Here is a 25,302-nt window from a genome sequence, read left to right as displayed (position 1 = left end):
GAAATTTTTCCTCACAATCAAGTCATCCCTTCACTTTCTTTTGCATAAAAAAAATAGGTCTGAGTTTTGAATCTAAGGAATGTTTTCCAAATTGCATACTTTTTATCATACTCTCTAAAATATTTTTCTTTAACTGTATTATCATATTTAAATTCCTTTCAAATGCTACACAACACCATGCCACAAACTGGTTCGTCTCTCACAAAGTGGTAGTATCAAGTATTTACTATTTTGCTAAGAAGTGAAGTTTTGTTGTTATATAAATAATAAGTGAGAGAGCATGAAAATTACTGGGCCATATAGGATAAGAAAGTGGAAATGGAGAATACACAGGTAGTAGTAGCAAAAACAAAGTTAAAGTATTTTTTGGCAAAAGCAAGATCAGATGATCAGATGGCCTGGCCTCCTGTCCAGCCAAACCCTAAGAGTCCAATGCTGTCTCCCTAAGGAGATTATTCCAAAGGCCGATTGTTCCCTGTGTGAAAAATTTTCCTCTTCTGTCCAATCAGAATCTCCCCAGGAGTAACTTGTACCCTTTACTTCTCATCTTTTCCATGTGACTCTTGTAAAAAGGTGTCTCCATTTTCCTCTGTAGTCACCCTTTAAATACTAGAACAAGGTCTCCCCTAAGCCTCCAGTTCTCAAGGCTGAACAAACCCATCTCTCTCAACCTTTCCTAACATGTCAGGCTTCCCAGTTCTTTGAACATCTCTGTGGCCCTTCTCTAGACCCTCTCCAGTCTGTCCACATCCTTTACTGTACAGTGGGAACCACAACTGAACACAGTTCTCCAGATGTGACCTGACAAGTGTTAAGTAGAGTGGGTCAATGATTTCTTTATCTCTGCTGGTGATGCCCACATTGATGCAACCCAGAATCCTGTTGCCTTTCTTTAATGCAGCAGCACACTATCCACTCATATGGAGCCTGCTGTTCACCAAGTCCTTCAGGTTAATTTCCTTCAGGCTGCTCCCCAGCCAGGTAGATCCAAGGCTGTGCTGCAGTCTGGATTATGTTTTCCCACATGCCAGACCTTACATTTGTGCTTTTACATCATAAATCTCTTATTAGCCCACTCTTCCAGCATATGCAAGTTTTTCTGCACAGTGACCCTCCCTTCTGATGTGGCCACCTCTCCACTTGGCTTGGTACCACTGGCACCATCACTTCATGATACCATCCAAGGGAGGACAGGTGGTGGGGGCATAGGGAGGGGAAAAGCAAAGATATGTGTAAAGATATGAAAGCTACAAAAGAAGAGACAGATGGCAGCTTTCCAAGACCAAGAACCATCTAATTTCAAATAGCAATGGAGGTCAACACACTTGGTGTGACTTACAACTGCCACACTGGACATTAATCCACTTACTGCATGGGGGTGCAACGTGTTGGCAATAAGCCACTTATACACAGTCATAAACTGTGACATAATTCATTTTTCAAGACACAGTAAAATATATTCAAGTAAATGCAAAGAAGACAAAACCAAAGTGAGGGTTATACAGCCTTTCCAAGCAAGATACCATGCCCTCTCTCCAGGACAGCAAGTACCTGAAGTGAGCAGAAACAGAATGCACTGTTCTTGACTGAAATAAAAAGCAGAGGGAGAGGTCATAAACTCTTTTATTGATGGGAACAATACATTTAACAAGATGATTCCTCTAGTCTTAGGAAGACATTCAACACTAAGAAAACACACTATTAGGATTGCTATGGTTACAATTATTCAGTAAAATAGCTGAAACTGAGGAAGGTAGTAGTGCAATTTGGAAACAATTTCATAGCTTCACAGAATAGTTTCCAAGACCTAAAGAACCCACCTGAAGAGAGGGAGAAGGATTATTAACAAGGGCATGTAGTAACAGGACAAGGGGGAATGGATTTAAACTGAAAGAGTAGGTTTACATGAGATATGAGGAGAAATTCTTTATTGTGAGGATGGTGAGACATTGAATAGGTTGCCCAGAGATGTTGTGGATGCCCCATGCCTGAAAGTGTTCAAGGACAGGCTGCGTGGGGCTCTGAGCAACCTGATCTAGTGGGAGGTATTCTTGCAAGGGAAGGCTGAAACCAGATAAGGTCCCTTCCAACCCAATCATTCTATATTCCTATGACTTATAGCATTACTACTCATTGCCATTAATGCTCTATCCTTCTCTAGAAACCTGGGTTTTTTTGTCGTAGGAAAAGAAAGTAATATAAAAACTTCAGTCTGCCATCTATGAGAAAACAGAACTAATGTGAAAACAAAAAGGTTTAATTATGAACATTTTAATACCTACTCTATAAAAAAATATTAATATCACTTTAATCACTGATTCAAAGTAATTCCAGTAACTATCAGAGATGGCTTTCTGGGAGTAGTACCTTTATTTCCAGAATTCTGAAGTAGAACAAAATTAATTAAGATGGAATAGGATAAAGAAATTGTCAACAGACTAATAACAATGGAAACAGCATCTTAAATGGTGACTGTATCTAATAAAAACACAATATGACAAATATGACTTACATGCAGAACATTTTTATATGGGGACAAATTTTGATGATGGCACCAAAGTATGTTTTCCAACTGCTGTGATGCTAAATGAAAATAAAGTAAAAATAAAAAACATCTACATACAAATAAAAAAATCCCAGTCTTTACTGTCAAAACATTAAATTTTCAGTACCTGTGGAAGTAAATCATTATGTTTTCACTTTTATCTCTCTCCCAAAAGGTATTAGCAACCTGTATACTTGTATTTTAGCTATTTCCAAATATTTTAAACAAAATCATTGAAACACTGACTTTGTAAGTTTTTTACACTGTTTATTCATCTTCAATCAAAAAGAGTAACAAAACAAAACTTAGTTGTGATTCAATTGCTCTGATGATGCTTGTTTTCTTACAGGCCCATTATCTACAGTGATAAATGAGTGTCATCTTGGAAATCAAGCATTTGCATGTATCTCAGCAGTTTTAGAAATTATGTTTAGAATCTTAGTTCTCTAACGGTGCATCTATTACTATTTCACAACTACCATAATTTACCAGTATTTCTCTATGGAAAGGATTCACAAGGCTTTATCAAAGAGCTAGATTTCAAGAAATGGTTTGAAAGAGCATCATACTAGTTTGGCTGGGATAGAATTATCTTTCTTCATAGCAGTTGGTATGGTACTTTCTTTTGGATTTGTGACCAAAAGGGTGTTGATAAAACACCAATGTTTTAGCTGTTGCTGAGAGCATACATAGCTTCAAGATCTTCTCTAATGCTTCCCCAACAGCAAGGAGGCTGGGAGTGCACAAGAAATTGGGAGGAGACAGAGCTAGGACAGCTGACCCCCACTGAGCAATTGGATATTCCAGACCATACAACATCATGTTCCAAATAAAGAAGTTGGGACAAAACTTGCCTGGTGACGGGAAGTAATTCACGCATTCCTATTTTGCTTTGTTGGCATGTGTGTCTTTTGCTTTGCCAATTCAACTGTCTTGGTAACACGATTTCTCACTTTTGCCCTTTTGATTCTCTCCTGTTTCACTGGGGGAAAGTGAGTGAGTGGCTGAGCTGCCTACCAGGTTAAACCACCTGGAGGACATGGGTGACTAATACTCTTTGAAATAGGGAATCATATTTTGAAACCAGCAAAGACAGGACTTCTGCTTATTTTTAAACTACTGGAGTAACAGGCCTTTCTACACCTAAAAACACTGCAAGTATTACATACACTTTTGTAAAATAATAACCCATGAAACTGGTTCAGACAAACATGCATATAGATATATGTCTGTGGTTTTTGCATTAATAAACTAGTAAGAGTGATTCTTTTCAGGCAGCAAATTGTGGCATTACATTTCACACCACACAAGAAAAATTGATTAAAGCAAACTATAGCCCCAAATCCTGAAAGACTGAAACCCAGGACAGAGAGATAAGACTTAGGGGAATAAACAACAATATGATTGTAATGGTAACACAATTTGTTGAGTATTTTGTAAAAGAACACGGCAATGTATTTCTAGACACAGCATGGTTAAATACACCTTTATCCCTACCTCAGAGGTTTTTGTTAGATCATATTCCTGAAGCATGTTATTTTTTTCTTTACATTTTATGTGGATTTTTTTTTTTTTACTTCAAATGGCATATATTGGCAAAAAAAAAACAAAAAAGCAAAAATATTTTTCCTGACACAAAAAATTCTCATTTAATCTTTACAGTCCAGTTTCTCTTATTCTCCTTCAATATGCCTTAAGCTCCTTAGCTCTAGATTCTTCATCTTCCTTTCACATTTTAAGTACTAAATATATCTCTTCTTTCTGAAGATCTCACTGTCTCTGCAGCCTGTTATCTTTCATCATGAAACTGTCTGTGCCCTTTCAAAAAAATGTTTTTGTAACCCTAAGGAAATGACCTATAGCTACCCCTTTTTTTTCTTCTCAATGAAACCAAATTCTCCCCTTTGACACAGTCACATCATCTATTCTACATTTTTCACCTACCTGCCACTATATCCTACTTCCTTCGTGGCTGGAGAATTACTTGAACGTTTTCTGTATTTATGTAAAATGTCACATATACAATATTACTATTAACTTTGATGCAACTACAAATCTGTGCTTTTCCTAAGGTATAGATCCTAGAAACAGAATAACAGTCTACAGAATAAATCTCAAATAATCTAATTAAAACTCTGATATGAATGGTAAAATTGATAACCACCAACCTGTGCTTTCCTCATATAGGCTAAAGGTTCTTTAATATGTTCAGATGGTGCTGCAGGATGACAGGGCGAAGGAAACCTTAAGAAGAAAATATGGTAAACTAAGTATTTTGATGTTTTATTTTGCTTAATTAATTCCATATTTGCAAACCTAAATATAACTTTTTTCATGAGAGCACTAGCAAAAACACAAGTGTATGTTGATCAAAACTGTGTATTATTTTTGGAAGTACTTTTTCCTCATCCATTCTATGGATAGAAATAAGATAACAATATGCAAGAATTAGTAACATTTCAACATCAGTTCTTCTTGTATTAAAAATAATGCTCCCTTATAATTTCACATACTTACAAAATAATTACATTAACAAATCAGGTATTTAAAAAGTGTATTCTCTTCACATCATGTCATCTTTATGATTCCCTGGAACTTTCCCTGTCCAAGTCATCACATTTTTTTAAGAGACAATATATATATTTTAAAGGTCTCCTTTCAAAAATCAGTAGTGAACATGTACATGTCCAAAGTAATTAGAAGGTTAAGTGAGGTACTGACTTAAGCAAAGTTGAATATCCACTCATAAATTGCATTATGACAAAATATAAAAGCTGGAACAAAAATTAAAAACTAAACCAAAACATTATCTTTCAGTAGTGTAGGTTATTTCCAATGAGTTTTTGCCAAGCATTACATCCAGCTTAATTTTAAGTGTCTCAAACATATTTCAGGAAAAAAAAATTACACATAGCTTCTATAATAGTTACCCTGAATTTTCATTTGTTTGAATGCATTCAATCAGTTTTTATCATGTTTTTGGGAAACCCTCCCCAAATTTCTTTCCATTTTTAACAGACAAGATCATTCTTGTACTTGCTGCAGATTTGTTACTGGCTATTCTGTCCCAGTGTGTAAAACAGAATCAGTATCAACAGATTTCAGAAATGCTGTTTCTTGGCTTTTCCACAATGCTCATGAAATCATGGTGTTCATAGTAAATTTCAATTTTCAAGGGCAAATCTCGTTATTTTGTTGCTTATTTCCATGCGATAGCCCTAGAGACAGGTAAATATTTTTCCCTGGAAAGATATGATGAAGATGAATCCTCACTAACAGACAGAAGCATTTTGCTGAATTAAGTCCCACACACTACTAAATATACATTGTGCTAAACTGGTAACTCTAACAAGCTTATGTAAATTAGCACAAATAGATTTGTATATACATTTCTTATTTTATAGTTGCATTTATGACTATATCTGTTATGAAATTCACCTTTCCACTGTGCCAGAATGTAAGGAAAAATTATGCTTCCCAGAAATCTAATCTGAAGTTTGCTGAACAATAATAAAAAGGAAACTTGACTGATTTAACTGTTTATAACCATATCCCAAGCATGATGAGCACTGACCTGAGAAACCTAGAGATCCAAATATTAAAAATAATTAATAAAAAAAATATGTGGAATGTTGCAATAAATACCTCAATTAAAACTCATTTGCCACAGCTACCTCATTTACATAGAATTATATTATGACCTTTGGTACATTTGGAAGCAAAGCGAAAAGGAAAATACTAAGGTAACTACAAAATGTGGTGATACTTATTTCATTTATTCTTTAAAATGCACTTGAATCCAGTATTTTCATTAGGATGAAAAAGAAATAATGACACATTAAAAACAGAAACTAAGCAGGTACCCTTGCTATGACAGATAGTGCAGATTATAGCAACACACCATACACCTCTATAAACAAATGGATCAAAAGTTAATCATGTGAGTAGAACTCATTAAGTGAAAATACTAAATAAACTCACACATTGAGTTCACTATAAACAGCATTCTGAAGCTTCTTTTCCCAACCTGTTAAAATATAAAAAAACCCAAACAAACAAAAAAACAAGCAAACAAAACAACAAAAACAAAAACAAAACAAAACAAAAAAAAAAAACAAAACAAAAAAAAAAACAAACCAGAAGTTAACTTTAGGAATTAATATTAATGGAACATCAATCAGAGGTTGCTTTGTAGTCACTGGGGTTTTATGGTTTTATGTCTGGTCTCAGTTCATGTCTACCTACCACAGAGACAAGAGTAGACAAAGAAATATTAATCTAATTAAGATAGGAAAAGTGTAAGTCTCTTTATAGAGACTGAATATCCTTTATTTCCATCTGCTGTTCAAATAATTACAATATAGTTTTGGTTTAAAAATTTACATTCTATTTCTTAAATCCATCATTTTACTAAACCAACAATTAATATGAATAGAGGCGGCCTTCCTGATGATCATGAATCTAAGATCATTTATCATAAAATTCTAACATTATAGTAACATAGCCTACAACTTTCAATGCAAATTGGAAATTTAACTAAAGATAAAATCTTCAAGAGTATCTCCATGGAAGTTAATTTCCATTTTTGTAAGTGACTGAACTCTCACTCAGAACTTTCAAAAAAATCACCAGGATCTTATAAAATGATAAATGCACTTTGCATAGTATGTTTTTCAAAATGCAGATGGAATTCAACAACACTTTCCCTTTTAAATTTTCTTTATCTGATTTAATAATCTGGAATCACTGAATGTCTGCCTCTGGCTACTGTCAGTGACAAGACACCAAGCTTCACAAAATACTCTTTTATCACTTATATCACATATGTTCCTACATATATATATATACTATTCAAAAATATATCAATGAAGTATTACAAACCTGATGTCTTCAGAAAATCCTTAATATCCTCTTTTAGAGATTCCAGCTTAATTTCTGGTTTGTGTAGGCTAACCTAATCAGAAAAATAAATAAATAAGCATCAAGAACTAAAGAGAAATTACATTCTTCAAGTTGTGAAGTAAGTAATGTACATGCTTAAGGTTACACCCACAGCAAAGTCCTTCCTCGAGCAATAGCAGTCAAAAATATCAGTTAACTTTCTCACTCAATGTCTTTGCCTTTTTCATCAATGCTAAGAGGTGTATTTGGGGAAGAACAGAGAAAAAAGGAGTAGAATATGCAATGAATGCATATAAACATAGATGTTTAATAATCTGAGCGAAGACCCCCCCATACTTAGCCCAAATACTAGACTATACACATTAAGGAATTGGTCATAAGGTACACATGGAACGAACTAGAAGCCAATCCCTGTACCTTACCTGAAAGATTAAAACTGGAAACATTCCCTAATTTTCCACTTAACCTCACACAGTTCAGCTCTTTCAAGTACGAAATGCCATCTTCAAACCAAAAAAAACCCGACTGCATCAAACGTTCCTCACTACAGTTGTGACCAGTGGATATATACAACCTCTTACAATGAAATGCACTCAACACACTAACCTGCACTAACCAGCTTTACAACCACACCATGACACAACCACACAGATGGTGCTGCACATCGTTCAGCAACAGCAGGACCAGCTGCTACAGCATCTCCTTCTACATCTAGACCAAGAGGAGAAAACAAATACATCTCAAAGGTCCAAAAGGACAACCAGCAGAAACTCAGAAGTTTCTGTGAAATGCCTTCTAAGAAATATTTTCCTAAGCACGGTACATGGCAATAACTGATTAACATCAGATAATAAAGCTAAAGGTTTAGAAAAAAAAAGCAATGTCACATGCTAACTTGAAAATAACAGCAGAGGATCTTTGTGTCCACAGCCATGACAGCTCCAGGCATACATTAGAAGCATATGGCCATATCATCTACATAGAAATGTGAGCTATCTCTTACCAAAAACCTACTCAACAACATGCTATAGCCATATCAGCTACTGATTCTATTGCAGCAAACTTTCCTGCAGCAGTAGATTTAATTATTAGTTAATTAAAAATAATCTTTCAACAACTTGTGCAGTTTTCCAGCCCTAACAGCACTGCTGACAGCACAGCATGCTTTAAGTCCATGGTAAACAACTAAAACTCCAAAATCCTGTACTTTGCCTTACAGTTTATACATAGAAAAGGGTGCTTCTGTACTGGAAAAGTTGGTTTAGGTGAATTCACAATGCAGAATTTTAAGAAAACCTTTCCATTTTCCTCACATGAAAAGAGGAATGAACAATAATGGAGAGAATGACAGCAACAGCATTTCTGCTCTTATTTCATGTCCCCTTGCCATTACAGGTAAGGAAGGCATTTATATTTGGTTTATTGACTGCAACAGCAAAGAGACTATTTCTCAGCATGCTTCTGAGAAAGAAAGGTCATCATAAGCATAAGTGAAAGAAAGGTCATCATAAGTGTGGTGAGTTGCATAACTCCCATGCCAAATAACAAACACGTATTCCATCCAGCACAATGGTAATAGCTGGCAAAGGATGGTCACTAATATCTGGGAAACAAAGATTTTTATGTGAGTTCTTGGGCAGCTCACAAAATACCATTTTAAGCAAAAACCTCAAGGAGTATTTTGTGATTAATTCCTTCTGAAGCTACTGTGATGAAAAGTCCTACATCCTTTTTGTACATTTGTCAGGCTGAGGGCTTTCTGTGATGCAAGGCAGTGGTTTTGTGTGATTCCTGTAAAAATTTTAAATTAAGTAACACACATCAACAGGGCAGATTTTGCCATTCTGTTCTTCAGAAGTTTTTGTGTACACGTTTTGTAAATGTTCAGGTTTGTCTTTGAGTTAAATATGACTAATTCTAATCTCAAGGTCCATGGGGTGTTTACCTGTCAGATCTGGTATGCTTTTTAGATATCCAAAAAAATCCCCTCACAAATACAACTCATTGACAGATGATAAATCACACAAACAAAAAATAAAGCTCCTGTACAATCTGCTATAAAATGGCTTAATTATCTTGACACTGAAAACAGTACAAGAAATTATGGAAGTGCAATCAGAACGGTATTTTAATTCTCTGCTGTTCACACACCTGTGAGCTCCTGGCTTATTAAGAAACATCTGACACTCCTATTGACAACAACAGGAGTTTTTTGGACATTCCTGGAAATTCTGGAAATTGATACAGAATATTGCATTAGAAGGCATAAAGTAGTCCACAGACTACTTACCATTTTCCCTCTCAGGCCAAAGAACAACAGGAGTCTTTCTTTTAAACTGCTGTTCCTAACACAGCCTGTTCCTCACCTGCAGAATATAAAATCCAGTGACTCTCCTGTATGCAGCAGAAAGGAAACAGGATAACACATTGGGGAAATCTTTCTTCAAGGTTTATATTAGTGCACCAACCTACACTGGTAACCTTCACCTCTTCATGCCCATGTATTCATCGAGTATTATTTAATTATTCCTAGCCCTGCTGTAGCCAATGTTCTTAGGGTAATCTTTAACTTATCAAAACATCTATCTTTAGCACCTTTCCTGTGTCCTTTTTCTTTTCTTCGCTGAAAAAAGCTCTGTTGAGACAAATTTTCACATAAGAAATGTGAAAATTCCAACCCCCGCCAAATTATGGGGGCATTTTTGCATCCACTTTTACCAATTCAGAGTTCAGCTGCAAAGCCTCCTCCCATTCACACTCTCCCTTTGCTTTACTTGTGTACTACAATCAACACATTCCTAAGTGCTAAGCAGAACAAGAGAGCCACAGAAACTGTTAGGGACTCACTGCCCACTGGATTGCTGATCAGTTTTCAAATCAGAAATTAGATACTTGAGAATGTGGCAAACAATTCAGCTGGCAGCTGCAGCCAGCTCTAACACAGATCATATTCTACCCCCGCATAACAAAACAAGGGAAAATACTCATTCTGGTAAGTGAAAGGAACTCTCTTCAGAATGGTTTTGCTGTAACTTAACAGTATGGTACCTCTTTAGAATTTATGGGAACTAAACTGAGGAATCAAGGGGACTTAGCATAGCTGATGTTCCAAAATTATTAGTCCAGGTCTCACACATAATTTTGTTTTTCCTTTGGATTAACTGATCTAACTTATTTCTGTGTTGTACCATGTTGGAAAACACATTTAGGTATTTTAGGTAGGGTAGTTTTGTTTTAAACTGCTTGGTACAACATATTGACTAAGTCTCATTTATATTTTCATTTCCTGTGATTTTTTTGTAGAATAAATAAAAATATGTTGACAAAATTCTATTTTTATTAAAAAAAGCTTTACTACAACTTTACATAGATAAAAATACCTGTCTAAGATTTATTGGGAGAAAACCCCACATTGATGAGATTTGTACTCATGAACTGAATTAATTCCCTGCATGACCAAAAAACAGCAAACACCCAGGTAAAACTACCAATTTCAACACACACATCTTGATGAAAGGTACTTCTATAAGAAAAATACTATCTGTTACTATAAGGAGACTATCACATGCAAGGTAATAGAGAATGAGCAATATAGGAGAACAATCCATGAAAGCAAAGGGTGACAGCTAGAACAGGGAAAAAGTCAAATATTCACAGGCTGGGTCAGGGAATATAGAGCCCTGAAAGGAAATAGGGATGAAATGCAAACATTTCAGCAAGAAATAACAAATTATTTCCCTGTAAAATTAGCATTATGCATGATCTTATGGATAGGGCACCAAGGTCCAGGTGTGGGATATCTGTGTTCTCTACAGTCTTGGTCAGCTTCCTGTGAATCAAGACACATCTGTCCCTTCCACATTCCTTCACAGAACAAGCTATCATTACAGCATTTCTTGGCACCCCCCATTCTTCAGCTGTACAGAGCAGTAGGGTAGTTTAGAGACCTTTAAAATTTTGCCAAATTTGCCGGTGCCTAAGGTACCACTAACAATCTTGTGTGCACGTCTTTGATTTTGGCAAGGTATCCTGCTGAGATCTTGGCAGTCACCATTGGAAGTGATACTCTAAATGTACTCCCTCTGTAGCTGGATGCCAAGATGGAAGAAAATTCAGACACTCAACACTGATGTGGCTGAAAGGAAGCAAAAGAATAGCACAACAGCAAAATAATAAAATTGGTGGAAATAGGAAATTTATTCACAGAGGAACTGAACAGAGAGCTCAACCTATTTGCAAATTAACATCTAAATATGAAAGTGGCATTCAGTGATCATGACTGGAGCAGCATTGATCATGCAGGAGATGATCCATCAATCACAGCACTCAAAGAAGTAAAGGAAAATAACTAGAGGCAGCAACATACTACTAAGACGAGGCTTGACAGAACAAAGCGTTCCAGTATAACTCCTGTGTTAAAACATTTCTTTTCTCAACAAGAATAAACACTGCAGAGAAGTGATCCAACCATACTGAAATGTGGAATTGCATCAGGTGAACACATATTTTTATCCTGTTGCAAACAGTTCTGCAAATAACTTTACACAATCCTAATATTTTTACAGGCTATCAACCATAATTTCCCTTCAAAGCCTTTTTTGTTTAGATAAACATGTACCCTCTCAAAACATTTATTACTGTTCAGTATATTTTTGCACAAAGGCACAATGCTTTTTGGTTTTATTGCTATTATTTCCCAAAATACAATAAAACAGAATCCTCAATTATAACCCATCTTTAGAAGTAAATTCAATGAAAGCTAATAAATATTCACCATTCCTTATGTACTTCATTCTACCAGAACTAACCAAGCTGACTTGGTAAAATCCACTTCAAGCACAACCACAACAATTTCAACATAAATACTCACTAAAAACTTAAACCCCTGCAACTTTAAGGAAGAGACTTTAGTTTTGGTTATGCATTTCTGTAACAGAAAGAAGAATAATTCTGAGCCTAACTAAACAAACTTCAGTAAGAGTGAAACCCTAATTACAATGACAATTTTCCAACCCTCCTACATTTCTACATGAACTACAATAAGGGAAAAAATAGTGTGAACTTTCTTATACAAGTAAAAATAACCTAGCAGATACAGAGAGTTTCAATCAGCTTCATATGGAAGTAAACAGCTTCAAATGTTATGCTGTGGTACAAGATATAAGGCTATCTTTTAATGATGTAATTTCAATGTTTAATAAATTTTCTAGTTTTGAATATAAAATCAGTGCTGAAAATAAAATACACACACAAGGTAAAAACCAGAATCCACATTACTACAAAAGTACTACTCTGCCAGTCAAGCTTGCATTGCTTTTGAACTCCATAATATGATCAACACATATGCAACTGCATTCAATTTAAAATTCACTCTAATACAAATATTACTGCTGAACCACTTAAAACAAAGGCACAATCTCTATCAGCAGGCATAATAAAATCCTTTGCCAAATACAATGCATGAAAATGAACCATTAATTATCCATGATGACTCATGAGACTACAATTCTTTGCTAATTTTTATTAAATAAATGCTACATTGCACAGGAACATTCTCCTTCTTAATTTGATCTTTTATATAAATTGAGATTGTATCAATTTTTTTTTTTAACTGGAGAAAAATATCATGAAAACAATATGCTGAGACATCTTGCAAACCATTCATTTCACATAAATTGTTCAAAGCTTTCTTACTTACACTTTCTTTAGAAGCACAGCCAGGCTCCTACTCCAGCTGCCATTTTCCTAGCACTTCCAAAGCAAGTCCCCTCCTCCTTTGCTCCACCTGAAGTCTTGTAAAGACCCTTACCTCTCCCTTTGATCAATATTGTCTTTAAACCCTTCTGGTTCTATCACAGGTCTGCCCAAAGAATGGTGGCAGACTCCCCTCCCCTGACAGTGTTTCTGACCATGACATCTCCTCTCCACCCTTCTTCGTACCTCCAGTACCTCCACCAATGTTCCCTCACTCCCAAACTTAATTGCTGCAGTGGGGTGGGATGGAGTATCAGACCTGATGTTTGCACTTACATTACCCGTTTTAGCCTCCTGTAACAGTAGCTATAATGTTTTTTTACAAGTTCCCCTCAGGTTGTCCCACTCCAGTCATACCTACAAGAAACATCTGAGAACATTTATGCAGACAATGCCAGGGGGAACTCCTTGCACTGTGAGTCTTTCTTGTTTCCTTTAAAACATAATTTAGAACTCTTATCTTTCATTTTATTGTCACCTCCTGTCTTAGAAAAGTTCTTTAGGAATAAACTACTGAAGCTTTTCTTTGTTGGTTGGTTTTGTTGGGGTTTTTAAAAACTTTGTTATTTGCCCCTGGTCACTAGAGGTTCTGGGCAACTCTGAGTTAGACTGATGTCTATTAGAGGTTTGCATGGGACAAAAATTAAGATTGATTAATCTTAATTAATTAATAAAGCTCAACTCCCTTCAAAGATTAAGAAAAAAGAAGTTTCCGAATTGGCTGCAAATGAAAATGTGCTAAAAAGGTAGCACTTTTTTCATGTCTTTGAACAGTTTCACACAATAAAATGTGTTCACTGACACAGATCTTCCCTAAAGCAGAATTTTAGCAAGATTTCACAAAATAATTTGCTTTAAAACTGCATTTTGTCCTTGAGATGTCCATCTTTTAGTTTTTCCAAACACCACTAATCTCTACCTTAAAAACATTTACAGTTCAGAAAGGGAAAAGTTAAGATAAAAACAAGCAAATTTGATTACAAACTTGTACAGTGAAGTTGTGCCCAGAAAATGAGTTCTCTCCTCTGCTACCTCATTAATGCCAGCAGCAATTCTACCTGTTGAAAAGTTAATATTTTGGCTCTTTGTCACTGTTACTCTTTCCATTCAAACACATTACGAAGTATGTTCAGAAGAAATTCCAAAGCAAATGATAGGCACATTAACACTCTTACCCACATCAATCTCTCTTATTAACTGCAGTAATATATCAATATATCAAAACTCAACCTACAAAAATCAACCTAACATTAATTTATTTATTCATTCATCACTTCCATGACACTACCTCTACTTCAACCCTTGGGATAAAAATGTGATTATCTTGGTATCCCCAGAGGTCAAGCTGCGACAGCAAATCATTTGATGCCCATGCCAAAGTTATTTCAAAGAGATTGTGTATCACAGCCCTTGACACCAGCTCAGGCTCCCAGTGACAGACAAGCACAGCACTGGTTTGATCAGTTCATAACCACAGGGCTACTCTATCACCACTCACAAATAATGTCAGGATACTGTGTTTTCCCCAAAATTCTATTAACTCATCAATGAAACTGTTCATTCTGAGTTATCCTTCCTAGCAAATAAGAGATAAATTTACAAAATTTGTGTACAAATTTACAAAATGTATCTCTCTGTTTGTGAGACTACATATTCTCTCAAAATTTCAGGGATTATTATAATGGACCTTAAGATCCATTTGACTATGTCTTCAGAGACAGTAAATATTTTTTACAAATACCAACATCATTTTCTACACTAAGAGACTAAGAATATTTGGAGTTTTCTACACTAAGAGACTAAGAATATGTGGAGTATAACTGCAATATAAATACCCGAAACAAAAGTAAGTTTCACTCTGATGCACTGATTACAAAGGCTTCTCAAAATACAGTGTGCATCTCCCAAAACACTTTAAAATCCCCTAAAAAAGGATCACCCTTCAAACTCATAACTTGTGCAGACCGAGCATTGTTAACCAGCAGACAAAAAACTCCATCACATCCTACCAATAAACTGGAGTTCAGGAGTGAGGCACAGCAACAGTTAAGATTTCCTATTTGACAGTGCAACTCCAGCAATACCCCACGTAACAGGAGGAATATCAAGCATTAGCTTAATACAGAGTGAAGCAAAATTCAGACTTTCAGAATTCTGTACAGCTGCTCAGGGATGGGCACCAGACCGGCCACTGACTGAGGCAACTGCATGGTATAGCATCAACATGACTGACCAAGCTTTATAAACAAAGCAAGTCTTCTGTACATGAAAGAACATAAATGTGTGCAAGGTCAATAAAAACAACTTCCTCTATCAAGAACACAGATTCCTGGCAAACACAGTGTACATTTGGACCTACTAATTTAAACCACAATCTCCAAGAGATAATTCATTCGACTGAGAAATCCCATTGTTGATGTATCTATAAACTTTCAGATCACTAAACTATATCTCTGATTTAACCTGCTATTAATAAACCTTTCAAACACAACTCTAAGAATCAGCTTGAATATTTGTTCCCTGTTTCTTTTCTTTCCCCTTAGCACTTTGTATGACTAGAATGATCATGACCTATACAAACACTTTTTTTTTCTTCTCCAAGAAATCTGTAAAACAGCACTCTGCAAAGCCATCATAGCAGATACATTCTCGTGTCCAGCAGGGATTTAGGCACCTCACTGCCCTTTCAGACTCCAAACACCACCTTGGGAGGTCACTGCTCATGTTCGCAGTGTCCAGCAGAACAAAACAGCTCCACAGAACAGCCATCCTCCCCGTTTAGCACCTTCTAAACACCCAGCCAAGTTCTGAGGACACGAAGCTTCCTCTTGTCTCAAAAAACCCATGCAAAGTATCAAGTGACTGTGAAATCAGACCCTGCCAGAGACAGGATAAAAGAATCCTGTTGAAGGGAGTGCATTCAGGTGTGTTGCAAACTGGAACAGAGTGGTTAGGACAGAGCCCTGTTCACCACCCAGTTTGAGGACCAGGTCTGACTCTCCACTCCTCATGTCAGGTTTTTTAGGATACTCAATTTCCCAACATTTAGCAGAACCCAGCCCCTACACTACTTCATAATTCCAGCCCCCTTCAAGTCATGTACATTGGCTTATTCAAATAATTAGAAAGGCCTGTCAACAGAAGCAAGGCAGACACACATTTATAAAAGCATTTAAGAGACCAAATCAGTACATTTAAATATAAAACAAACACAAGACAGTGTGACAGTGATGTCACTCGCTATAAGAGTTTCAGGGACATTCATAGAGGAAAATCATGTTTAATTAAAAAATACAACAAAACTAATGGACAAATTAACGGACATGGTATCCTTAAAAATAAACCAAAAAACCCAAAAATAACCCCCCAAAAAATCCCCAACCTGTATAATTTTAAGCAGTGTCTGAAAAAAAAAAAAACAAAAAAACACAAAAACAACAAATCCAAAACCGAAAGCACAAGATTTTTAAAAATCCAATCCAAAATATTTCAGTTACGCATAGTATTTGTTAGAGCACCATGACTAGGTTATTATGATCCTGAAAACTGATGCAATTTTACTCTGAAACATCCTGAATTAAATTCAGCTGAAATATGAAAATCTGGCTCCAAGTGCAGATAAGTTATTAAATATAAAAAAATGAGCAAAGCTGTTATCCCAGCTACTAAAATTTACTTTCCTGCGTATTTTTTTCATTTATTTTCACTTCCTTTCATCAAATCCTCATTTTCTCAGGGACACTAGGGGAGCGGGGGCGGAATTTAAAGCTCTCCAAATTAAAGATTAAAAAAGCAATTCGCTTCAGGACCTATATTTGAAGCGGCGAGGTTTCAGACGGATAGTCTTCATATTCACTGCGAAATCCTTGGGCCCCAAGGGGACACACAATAAGCACGGCTCTAGAAACCACACGCGCCGCTCCGCGGCCCCGCCGGGGAAGGAGAGGAGCGGGACAGGGAGGGAGGGAGGGAAGGAGGGAAGGAGGGAAGGAGGGAAGGAGGGAGGGAAGGAAGGAGGGAAGGAGGGAAGGAGGGAAGGAGGGAGGGCGGGGTCCGGGCCCTGCTCGTGCGGCGTCGCCGCGGCCGGGCCGGCCGGGAACAAAGCGCCGGGGAGGGGCAGCGCGGCAGGGAGGCGTGCGAGCGGCAGGGCAGGGCTCACCCGGGCCTGTCGCTCCAGCTGTGCGTGCAGGCTGGAGCCCTGCAGGCGCTGCACGACCCTGGCGATGGTGAGGGACAGCCCGCGGTCCGGCTCCAGCATCGCGGCCCGGCCGCCGCAGCGCGCCGCGGTCCCCGGCAGCGGCGGCGCCGCCCGCGGCTGCGCCCGGCCGGCAAGCGGCGCCGCCCGCAAAGGTTCCGCCCTCACGGGGAAGGAGGCGCCCGAGGTGCTCCGGGGCGGAAGGAACGGCAGAAGTCAGAGGCTCCGCAAGCAGTCAGAAAGTGTTATTAGAAAACTGCTGGGAATTTTTATGCCCTGGCCTCCTATATAAGCGCAGAAAGGAAGGAAGAGAAAGAGATGGCGAGTCTGGTCCCAGCGCAGCCATTCAGCCCGGGGTCCTGTCCCTTTTGTGGACAGGTGTCTCCAGCCCGAAGATTCCCTTTCCCGAGGGATACAAGTGGGCCCGTACTGATGCGAAGTTTTCTTTAGTTTTTGGCTGCTTTAGCTCGTCTGCTGGGCCGGGTGAGGCTAGCTCAGGCTGGGTGCGGCAGGCAGGCAGCTCCCGCCCGTTCAGCCGCTCCGGGAAAGCTGCTCCGACGCGCGGCAGTGACAGACGTGTAATCAAAATTGTACTTAATAAACTCATTTACCACGTCAAAACAGCCATTGTTAAAGTCCCAGAAGGATTAGGGATTAAGCTAAGAGAGGAGATAAGGTGGAAAAGCTGATCGTTGACCTCTAAAGTATTAGAACCCATTTTCAGCTCTGAGGATGACCTCTGTAAAATAAAGAATGTTTCAAGATTCTGAAATAGAGTAACTTTTTCACTGTTTGGAGTGATAGATATGAGGAAATGATAGATGTCATCGGTTGCATCAATAGAGAAAACAACTGCATATAATAGGTATAAAAAATGCACCTGAACTCATTTGCAACCAGCTTTGACTTATTGGTGAGCATTTCTGGATAAAATGAATTTTAAAGAAGAATAGTAATATAAATTTAGAGATTAAGTTCTTTAATGAACTGTAGAGAAACCTGAAAAAGTCACATATACTAATCAAAATACTGAGAAGAGGTTGCTTCTCAGTTCATGGAGAGCATGGGAAAATGAAGCATCCAGTTGCCTACCAGTGCCTTGAATCTCTATTCTGATTTACATCAGGTTTTCTGCCACTTCTTTTCTTACATACATGTATGATGTTAGGGGCAACAGTGTACACATTTTTTTTCCCTCTGTATTGACAGAGTTAATTATACTTTTTGTCTACATTCCCAACTGAGCAAGTATACCAAGTGAAATAACCTTCTGTGCTAGTTCATAAAAAGAGTCTGCAAAATGTTCCATACAGAGAGTGCCTCACCTCATTTTTGTTTGTTTGGGGGGTTTTTTTAAGCTCTGCTGGTCAATAGCTGAAAGTTCAGAGTTTCACATTTCAGCTGCAAGTGTGAGAGACCCCTCCCTCTTTGCCTGGCACAGTCCACAGCAGCGCTTTCCTTTCCAGTTTGTGAGCAAACCTGTGGACTGCCACAGGGATGGGAGCCTTATCTTGTGTTTGGTGAGCGTGTTATTTTTCAGGGCAGCTTGGTATGTGAGGGCTCAGGGGCTGGGTACATTCCTGCTGGTAGCACAACACGGTCTCTGGCTGCTTTCCATGTGATCTGCAGGTGCCACATTTGGCCACAGGGCAGGTCATGGGGTGGGTCAGAAGCCACAACACCTTGCTGATTAGAAATGTGTGCTCCCCTGCTACTGGGGAGTATGGGGAAACCATACATCAGGTGACTTTCATGTGCAGTGCATAAGATTTGCAGGTCTGCAAAAGCCATCCTGATCACTATAGGTCAAGAAAACAGGACAAAAAGCTAATGTCAGCTGCAGATGAGTAACTTCCTGCAGTTGACTACCTCTGCTCCAAGGTTGCCTTTATAACTCTCTGCCTATGCACGTCTGCCTGTTGTCATTCCCTGGTTTTTTAGGCTGTTTTCTTCCACTTGGTTTCCTTCCACTGCATTTCCCTTTGGTCAGTCACATCTCCAGTATGGGTAGGAAAACTTACTTCTTGTAAATGCCAATCCAAGCTTAAAAGTAGGGCAATATAAAGAGATAATTTACAGAATCTTACCGAGGGCTGTTAACAGCTTCTTGGGTATTCCTACCATATCTAGTTAAGAAATCTCGTGCTTAAGTGTGTGCTTCTTTTTTGTTTCCTTACAAGGAGTGTACTGCATAGCAGCTTGAGAAATACAGGGTCTTTATTAGAAAATATCACTTAAATAACAGCCATTGGCAGAAATCCCAACTCATGCTTTAGCCTATCCCCCTGGTATCACACAACTGGTTTAACTTGGTTCCTGTGATAAGTTTTTGACAATTGCAACTTTTTTGTCATGATTTACTTTTAAATTGCAAGTAAGCAGCTGCAGTACAGTCAGCGTAGAGTGATTTTATGATGTTCAGTACCACATACCAGAGGTAGCTTGTTGGTTTTATTAGGAGGTCTGGTGTAGATGTCATAGTTTTTCTATTTTGGGTTGTTGGTCTTTCCTTCTCAGTGTCTCAGTCTTACACCCTTGAACACCAATTGTCTTCCCTTTGTATTCCTCCTCCATTCCACTGCGGTGCTCTACAGTGTTATACTGTAGTTTATTGTGGTTTGTGTCAAGTTACTTCATGAACTGTACTGATACTGGTATCCCAAGTGTCTTTTATTAATCTGCCATAACAGGTCTGGAAAGCATCGAGAATCTGGAAATGGAAAGTAAAAATAACATAGTCAGCTTGGCTTTTTCCATGTAATATGGTTGTTGACCTAATATCAAACTAGGCTGTCTGCAGGTATCACCAAAGGAGGCAGTGCTGTTGTGTGACAGATAATGGGTGAAGGAAGACAACAAAATACCAACAAGGTCAATAAAATCCCAACAATCCCAACCACAAAATCCCAGCAGTCCCAGCACTTCCAGTCAGCTGCTCATGAGAGACTCTGCCTAAGCCATTCACAACCCCCATGCTGCCCTGATCCCACCTCCACCTTTCATCCTGTTCCTGTGAGAAATGCCAATCATGAAGTCTCCTCTTAGGGCTGCTGTCTCTGCCGGGGGAACAGGGGTGCAGAGGGGCTGGAGTGGGAGCACTGCCCCCTTACCTGTGCTGAGGGTGGTGCCTTCATGCACTCAGTGCTGGCAGGAAAAGGGAGCAAGGTGTGGTGCAGAGTAGGACTAAGCATACAATCACTGGGACTTACTGCTGTGGGTGAGCCCCTTCTCTTTCCTTTGCACCCTGAGTGCCAAGGGGTTTGATGCTATCCAGGGAGAGCTACATATTGCATTCAGCCTGGTAATGCATCAAAAATATTGTGTAGTTCTCTAAGTTACTCCTTTTTTTTTGTGCTACAGGAGACACTGCCAGGAGGATGACAGTGTGGGCAAACCCCAGTGGGAGTCAGGTCAGGTGTAAGGATGGCACTGTCCCAAATCAGGCAAGTGCCACAGAAACCCAGGTTTAAGAAAAAGAAAACAAAAACAAAAACAAGCAAAAACCACCACAACAACAACAACATAAAAACCCAAAACCAAAACAAAACAAAAACCCAAAACTAAATCAAAACCAAAACCAAGAACCTAACTCAACAATTTTCTATTTTCTGCCAAAACAAAAGGATAACACATTAGAAGGAAAAACACTAACAAACTCAAACAAAAGCCACACACATCCTCCCTTACCCCCCCCAAACCTCCAAATCTGCCTTTCTTCAGACAGGGTACAGGATAAACTGGATTTTTTTTTGTAGCTGGTTAGTGGTTTTTTTAATCTAAAGAGCTACTCCTGTCCAAAACTTTATTTGTTCTTTCTCCACTTAGAATAATTTTAATTTGTAAGGGCTTAAAATCCATTACCCCAGTCTTCCATTTCAAGCCATTATCAGCACTTCACCTGTGAACTAAAGTGTCAAGTTCCAATAAATTTCTCATCTAAGCAGGCACTTTCAGAGAACATAATATTCAGTCTTTTTTTCAGTGTGCTCACTCTTTATATTAGACAAATGTATATTAAAATTTAATATCTATTATGGGCCAATCCTGCAAACTCCTCTTTATAATATCCACTGGTTTTCTTGCACAGTCTTAATCATGATATACTGTTTGGAGCTGATAACAGATTCATGACAAAAGAAGAAAGATCTGTCAGTGACTCATCCTTTTGACTTTCAAACTTTATTCAAATTATCAAAAAGTGACAGTGTGTATTTTGACAAGTTTCAATACTTCCTTCAAAATAATCAGTTCCTGTGGAGTAATGAGATTTTTTTTTTTTTGCCCCAATACCACTGATGCAATCTGAAGAATGTAGAAAGTTTAGATGGTGTCTTCACTTATCAGAGCCAAAAACATCACTTATTGCAGAATGTTGTCCATGAGAAGTAATATACTTTCTCTAATGTGTGGCTGAGCTTGAGAGCTAGGCTTTTGAATACCAGTGATGTCAAGGATTATCAGTCTAGCCATAGGAGTTTCATGTTGCACCAGTTCTTAATTTTAGGCAATTTCCTACCAAACCTTGGCTTTAGATAGTGTAAGCCTCCCTAGTGAGGACCACGTATTTCAGGTCATAATGTCTGTTAGTGAAAGTTTTTACAAAATTTAACCAATGGTTTGTAAGGAAGAAAAGCAGTAAAAAAAAAAAAACTGTCTCAGTGGATTCTTAGTTAACATCTCCATATCAGGGTTTACTGCTGTGTGGGTGTGCTAGGGTGAGATTCTGTGTTCTTTTCAAACCTATTGACTCCAGTGAGTCTATGTGATCTAAATACAAGCAGGACTTGGGTCCTTTCTGTCACAAGAAGTATGCTCTTTGTAAAGATAGGAACAGTCTGATCTAGTGGGTGGCATCCCTGCCCTTGAGGAGGGGATCAGAACTAGATAATCTTTAAGGTTCCTTCCAACCCAAGCTTTTCTATGATGCTATGAAAATATCTAAAAACATACGTGTGGTGATGTTTTCATATCTATTTTTGAAAAATATCAAATCCTCTCATTCTCTGTTTATTTGTTACACAATATTGTGCATTTCTCCAATGAAATAGCTTCTTGATGCTGTATCCTACTTATTGCAGTAGGGGAATTTCGTCTTCTGTGGAAATGTAATAAATGTTTTAAGGTAGTCTGTTATACGTCTGTTCACTGCCTGGAATATATACAATTTACTACGCAGTTATATCAGTGTGTGTTGCAAGTCTTCAACAACCAGCAGACCACCTTGGATACATTATTTAGTGTCTAGATCATAGCTGCCTTCTCCTTAATCATTTAGAGGTAATCATAAACTTCAGCTGGCAGAACAAGGATCTCTTCTTGAGTGCATATTATTCTTCTGATTAGGATTTGATGACAAAGTTGATTAATCCTTTATCTTCTCTCTTTTTTTTTTTGTTTTTTTTTTGTGTGTGAAGGATTATTCCATTGTTTCATTTCCTTGTTTGTAAAGTTTTAAAATAGAAGAATAAAAAGTGAAGAATAAACCAAAAGGAACTAGAAACTCTTGAAGCGTTTTTGTAATGGTTATAGTTCACCAGCTACTGTAACTGTTCAGAAAAACAATCAATTTTTGGTCAGGGAGATTTTTACTTCCATTACAAGGATTTGTCACATATCCTTTACCTTGATTTCCGTTTCCTTAACTTGATGTCTTCTCTGTTGGAAAGACAGGCAGAAGTGCAACAAAAAGGAAATGTTGAAAGAGCAGAAGATAGCAAGCAAACCTTCATAAGTTTCTCATAGAATTTTTCTCCAGTGATGATTCTTTCCTTTCCCTGTATGGACAAATAAATGCCATGTATCATCGAAAGGGAACACCAGGCACTGATTAAATATCATCACCAACTATGGAAAAGAATCTTCTCTGACACCTCTCGGGCCATAGTGGGGGCCTAAAGCATCCTACGTTGAAACAGTTGCAGTTGTCCTGTATTAGTTCAAAAGAAATTAAGTCAAAATGTAAAACTGAGCCCTAATTTCTAAATTTCTACCGTTTCTCTTTTTATATACAGGAATACATGAATGCAGAAAATTGAAACACTGATTACTAATACTGCCTATTACAGGAATTGTTGTGCATATGTGAAGCACAACTAGATGATCAAACTTTTGCTGTGGAAATAAGTTCATTATAACAACATGCTCAAAAATTCACCCAAAAAAAGAGTGGAACAGTGGGATGGAAGAGCACACATAGGTGAAGCACAGCTCTGAAGGCTGGATTCAGAGCCATTGAGTAGCAGACTATCCTGTTTTTTGCTAACCCAAAACATACAAATTAATATATGGATCTGCTTAAAGGAAAAATGACACCAAAATAGTGTACACAGCTCTAGGGAGCACAAACAAACCCAAATTATTTGATTTCAGATGAAGCTCTGCACACTGAAACCAAAAATTTTAAATACAAAAATGCAGTTAGGTTTTCTGTTTTGGATGACTGTTTAGAGGTCTGTGAAGAAATCTTCCAAATGCACAACAAATTTGCTAAATCAAAAAAAGGACAGAGGTAGTACCTAAAAAATTGTATTATTTTGTTAATTACAGGATACAGGCTTGAATCTTACAATCTATATTGCAGCATGTTTCCAGAAAAACCAGGAAGGAAAATCAAAAAACATCCACAAAAGTGAATGTGCTAAAGGGCTCAGGAAGGGTTGAAATAAATTTCATTTATTGCAAAAAAAAAAAGTAAAGAGACAAGGTATGGAACTGATAAACCAAAAACTGTACAGCCTATCTGAGACTATCATTAATATGAGTAAGCAGTCATATAGCAATGCAATTTATCATTGATCACTTTTGTTCTTCATAGGACCTACCCACTGTTAAGCAAAGGACAATTTTCCAGAGCAGATGGGATAAAATGTGCTCTGAACTTAAATAAATACACGTATTTCCTGGTCTTTGTCTGAAACTAAATTGAGTCTTGCATTCATAGAGAGTAGAGCTGGGTGGATTCCTGATGGATAATGTTTTAATTTTAGGACAACCTAAAATATGGAATTAAAATACCTTATTGGAGTTGTTTAACAGCAGAAGGGCTTTTCATTTTGGCAAAATTAGGCTAATAACAAAAGCAGCATAGTAAAATTTTAGATCAAAGGTGTGATACGTAAGATCAGCCCCTACATATGTATTGGCATACAGGGAGATAACAGCATGAGATCCTCATAGAATCATAGAATATCCTGAGTTGGAAGAGATCCCAGGATCACCAACTCCAGCTCCTGGCCCTGCACAGCACAATCCCCAGGGTCACACCATGTTCCTGAGCACTGTCCAGATGTTCCTTGAGCTCTGTCAGGCTGGTGCTGTGAGCACTTCCCTGGGGAGCCTGTTCCAGTGCCCAATCTCCCTCTGGGTGAAGAACCTTTTCCTGATATCCAACTTAAAGCTCCCCTGACACAACTTCATGACACTGACTCTTTTAAGGAGATACTTTTAAAATGTAGGGTTGTTTTCTGTTTCCAGATATGTCTGTGAGGTTTGCAGCATGAATATGGATGGGATAAATATTTAAAATAGATACTACTAGCTTTCATAATCTTATCCAAGAGGCACAAGTCCTTGAGACTTAACCATTTATTTCCTCCTTAGAACTGGAAATAACACCAGTTGGAGGTACTGAACCCAGCTCAGTTGTGCTAAGGGATGAACAGTCCAGACTTAAGGTGCCATTTTCAAATTCACCATGTTGGTTAAGTTGGCCTAAAGCAGGAGAAAACTATGCACTAATAGGATGAGCAATAAGTAAAGAACCATTTATGAGGATGCACTGAAGAAGGAACAGAAGAAGTTATTATCATGTCACTAATTAATTGAGCCACCATATCAGGGTGATGCAAAAGTGTAAAGAAGGAAAAATCCTGGGATTTTTTCTCATTCCCCTGTACTATTAAGGAAA

General features: G+C 37.9%; 1 protein-coding gene across 3 annotated transcripts in view; it reads right to left on the bottom strand.

Moving 5' to 3' along the window:
• The window catches only part of TBC1D19 (TBC1 domain family member 19), a 48,486-nt gene extending 30,973 nt beyond the window's left edge, over positions 1 to 17,513 (bottom strand). Inside the window, exons 1-5 of one of the 3 annotated variants that reach the window (XM_021554457.2) lie at positions 17,361 to 17,378; positions 9,738 to 9,813; positions 7,427 to 7,499; positions 6,527 to 6,572; positions 4,714 to 4,789 (exon numbers count right to left, since the gene is read on the bottom strand). In XM_021554457.2, the coding sequence (XP_021410132.2) occupies positions 4,714 to 4,789; positions 6,527 to 6,572; positions 7,427 to 7,499; positions 9,738 to 9,740 (198 nt within the window). In that variant the 5' untranslated portion in view covers positions 9,741 to 9,813; positions 17,361 to 17,378. Of the gene's footprint in view, positions 1 to 4,713; positions 4,790 to 6,526; positions 6,573 to 7,426; positions 7,500 to 9,737; positions 9,814 to 17,010; positions 17,154 to 17,360 lie in introns of those variants that run through there. The other 2 variants (XM_021554459.3, XM_021554456.2) reach the window with 2 other exon arrangements.
• Positions 17,514 to 25,302: the final 7,789 nt, after the last annotated feature.

This window comes from Lonchura striata, chromosome 4 (assembly GCF_046129695.1).
Source record: "Lonchura striata isolate bLonStr1 chromosome 4, bLonStr1.mat, whole genome shotgun sequence".
NCBI classification, from domain to species: Eukaryota; Metazoa; Chordata; class Aves; order Passeriformes; family Estrildidae; genus Lonchura; species Lonchura striata.
This window is presented reverse-complemented; position numbering and strand designations above follow the sequence as displayed.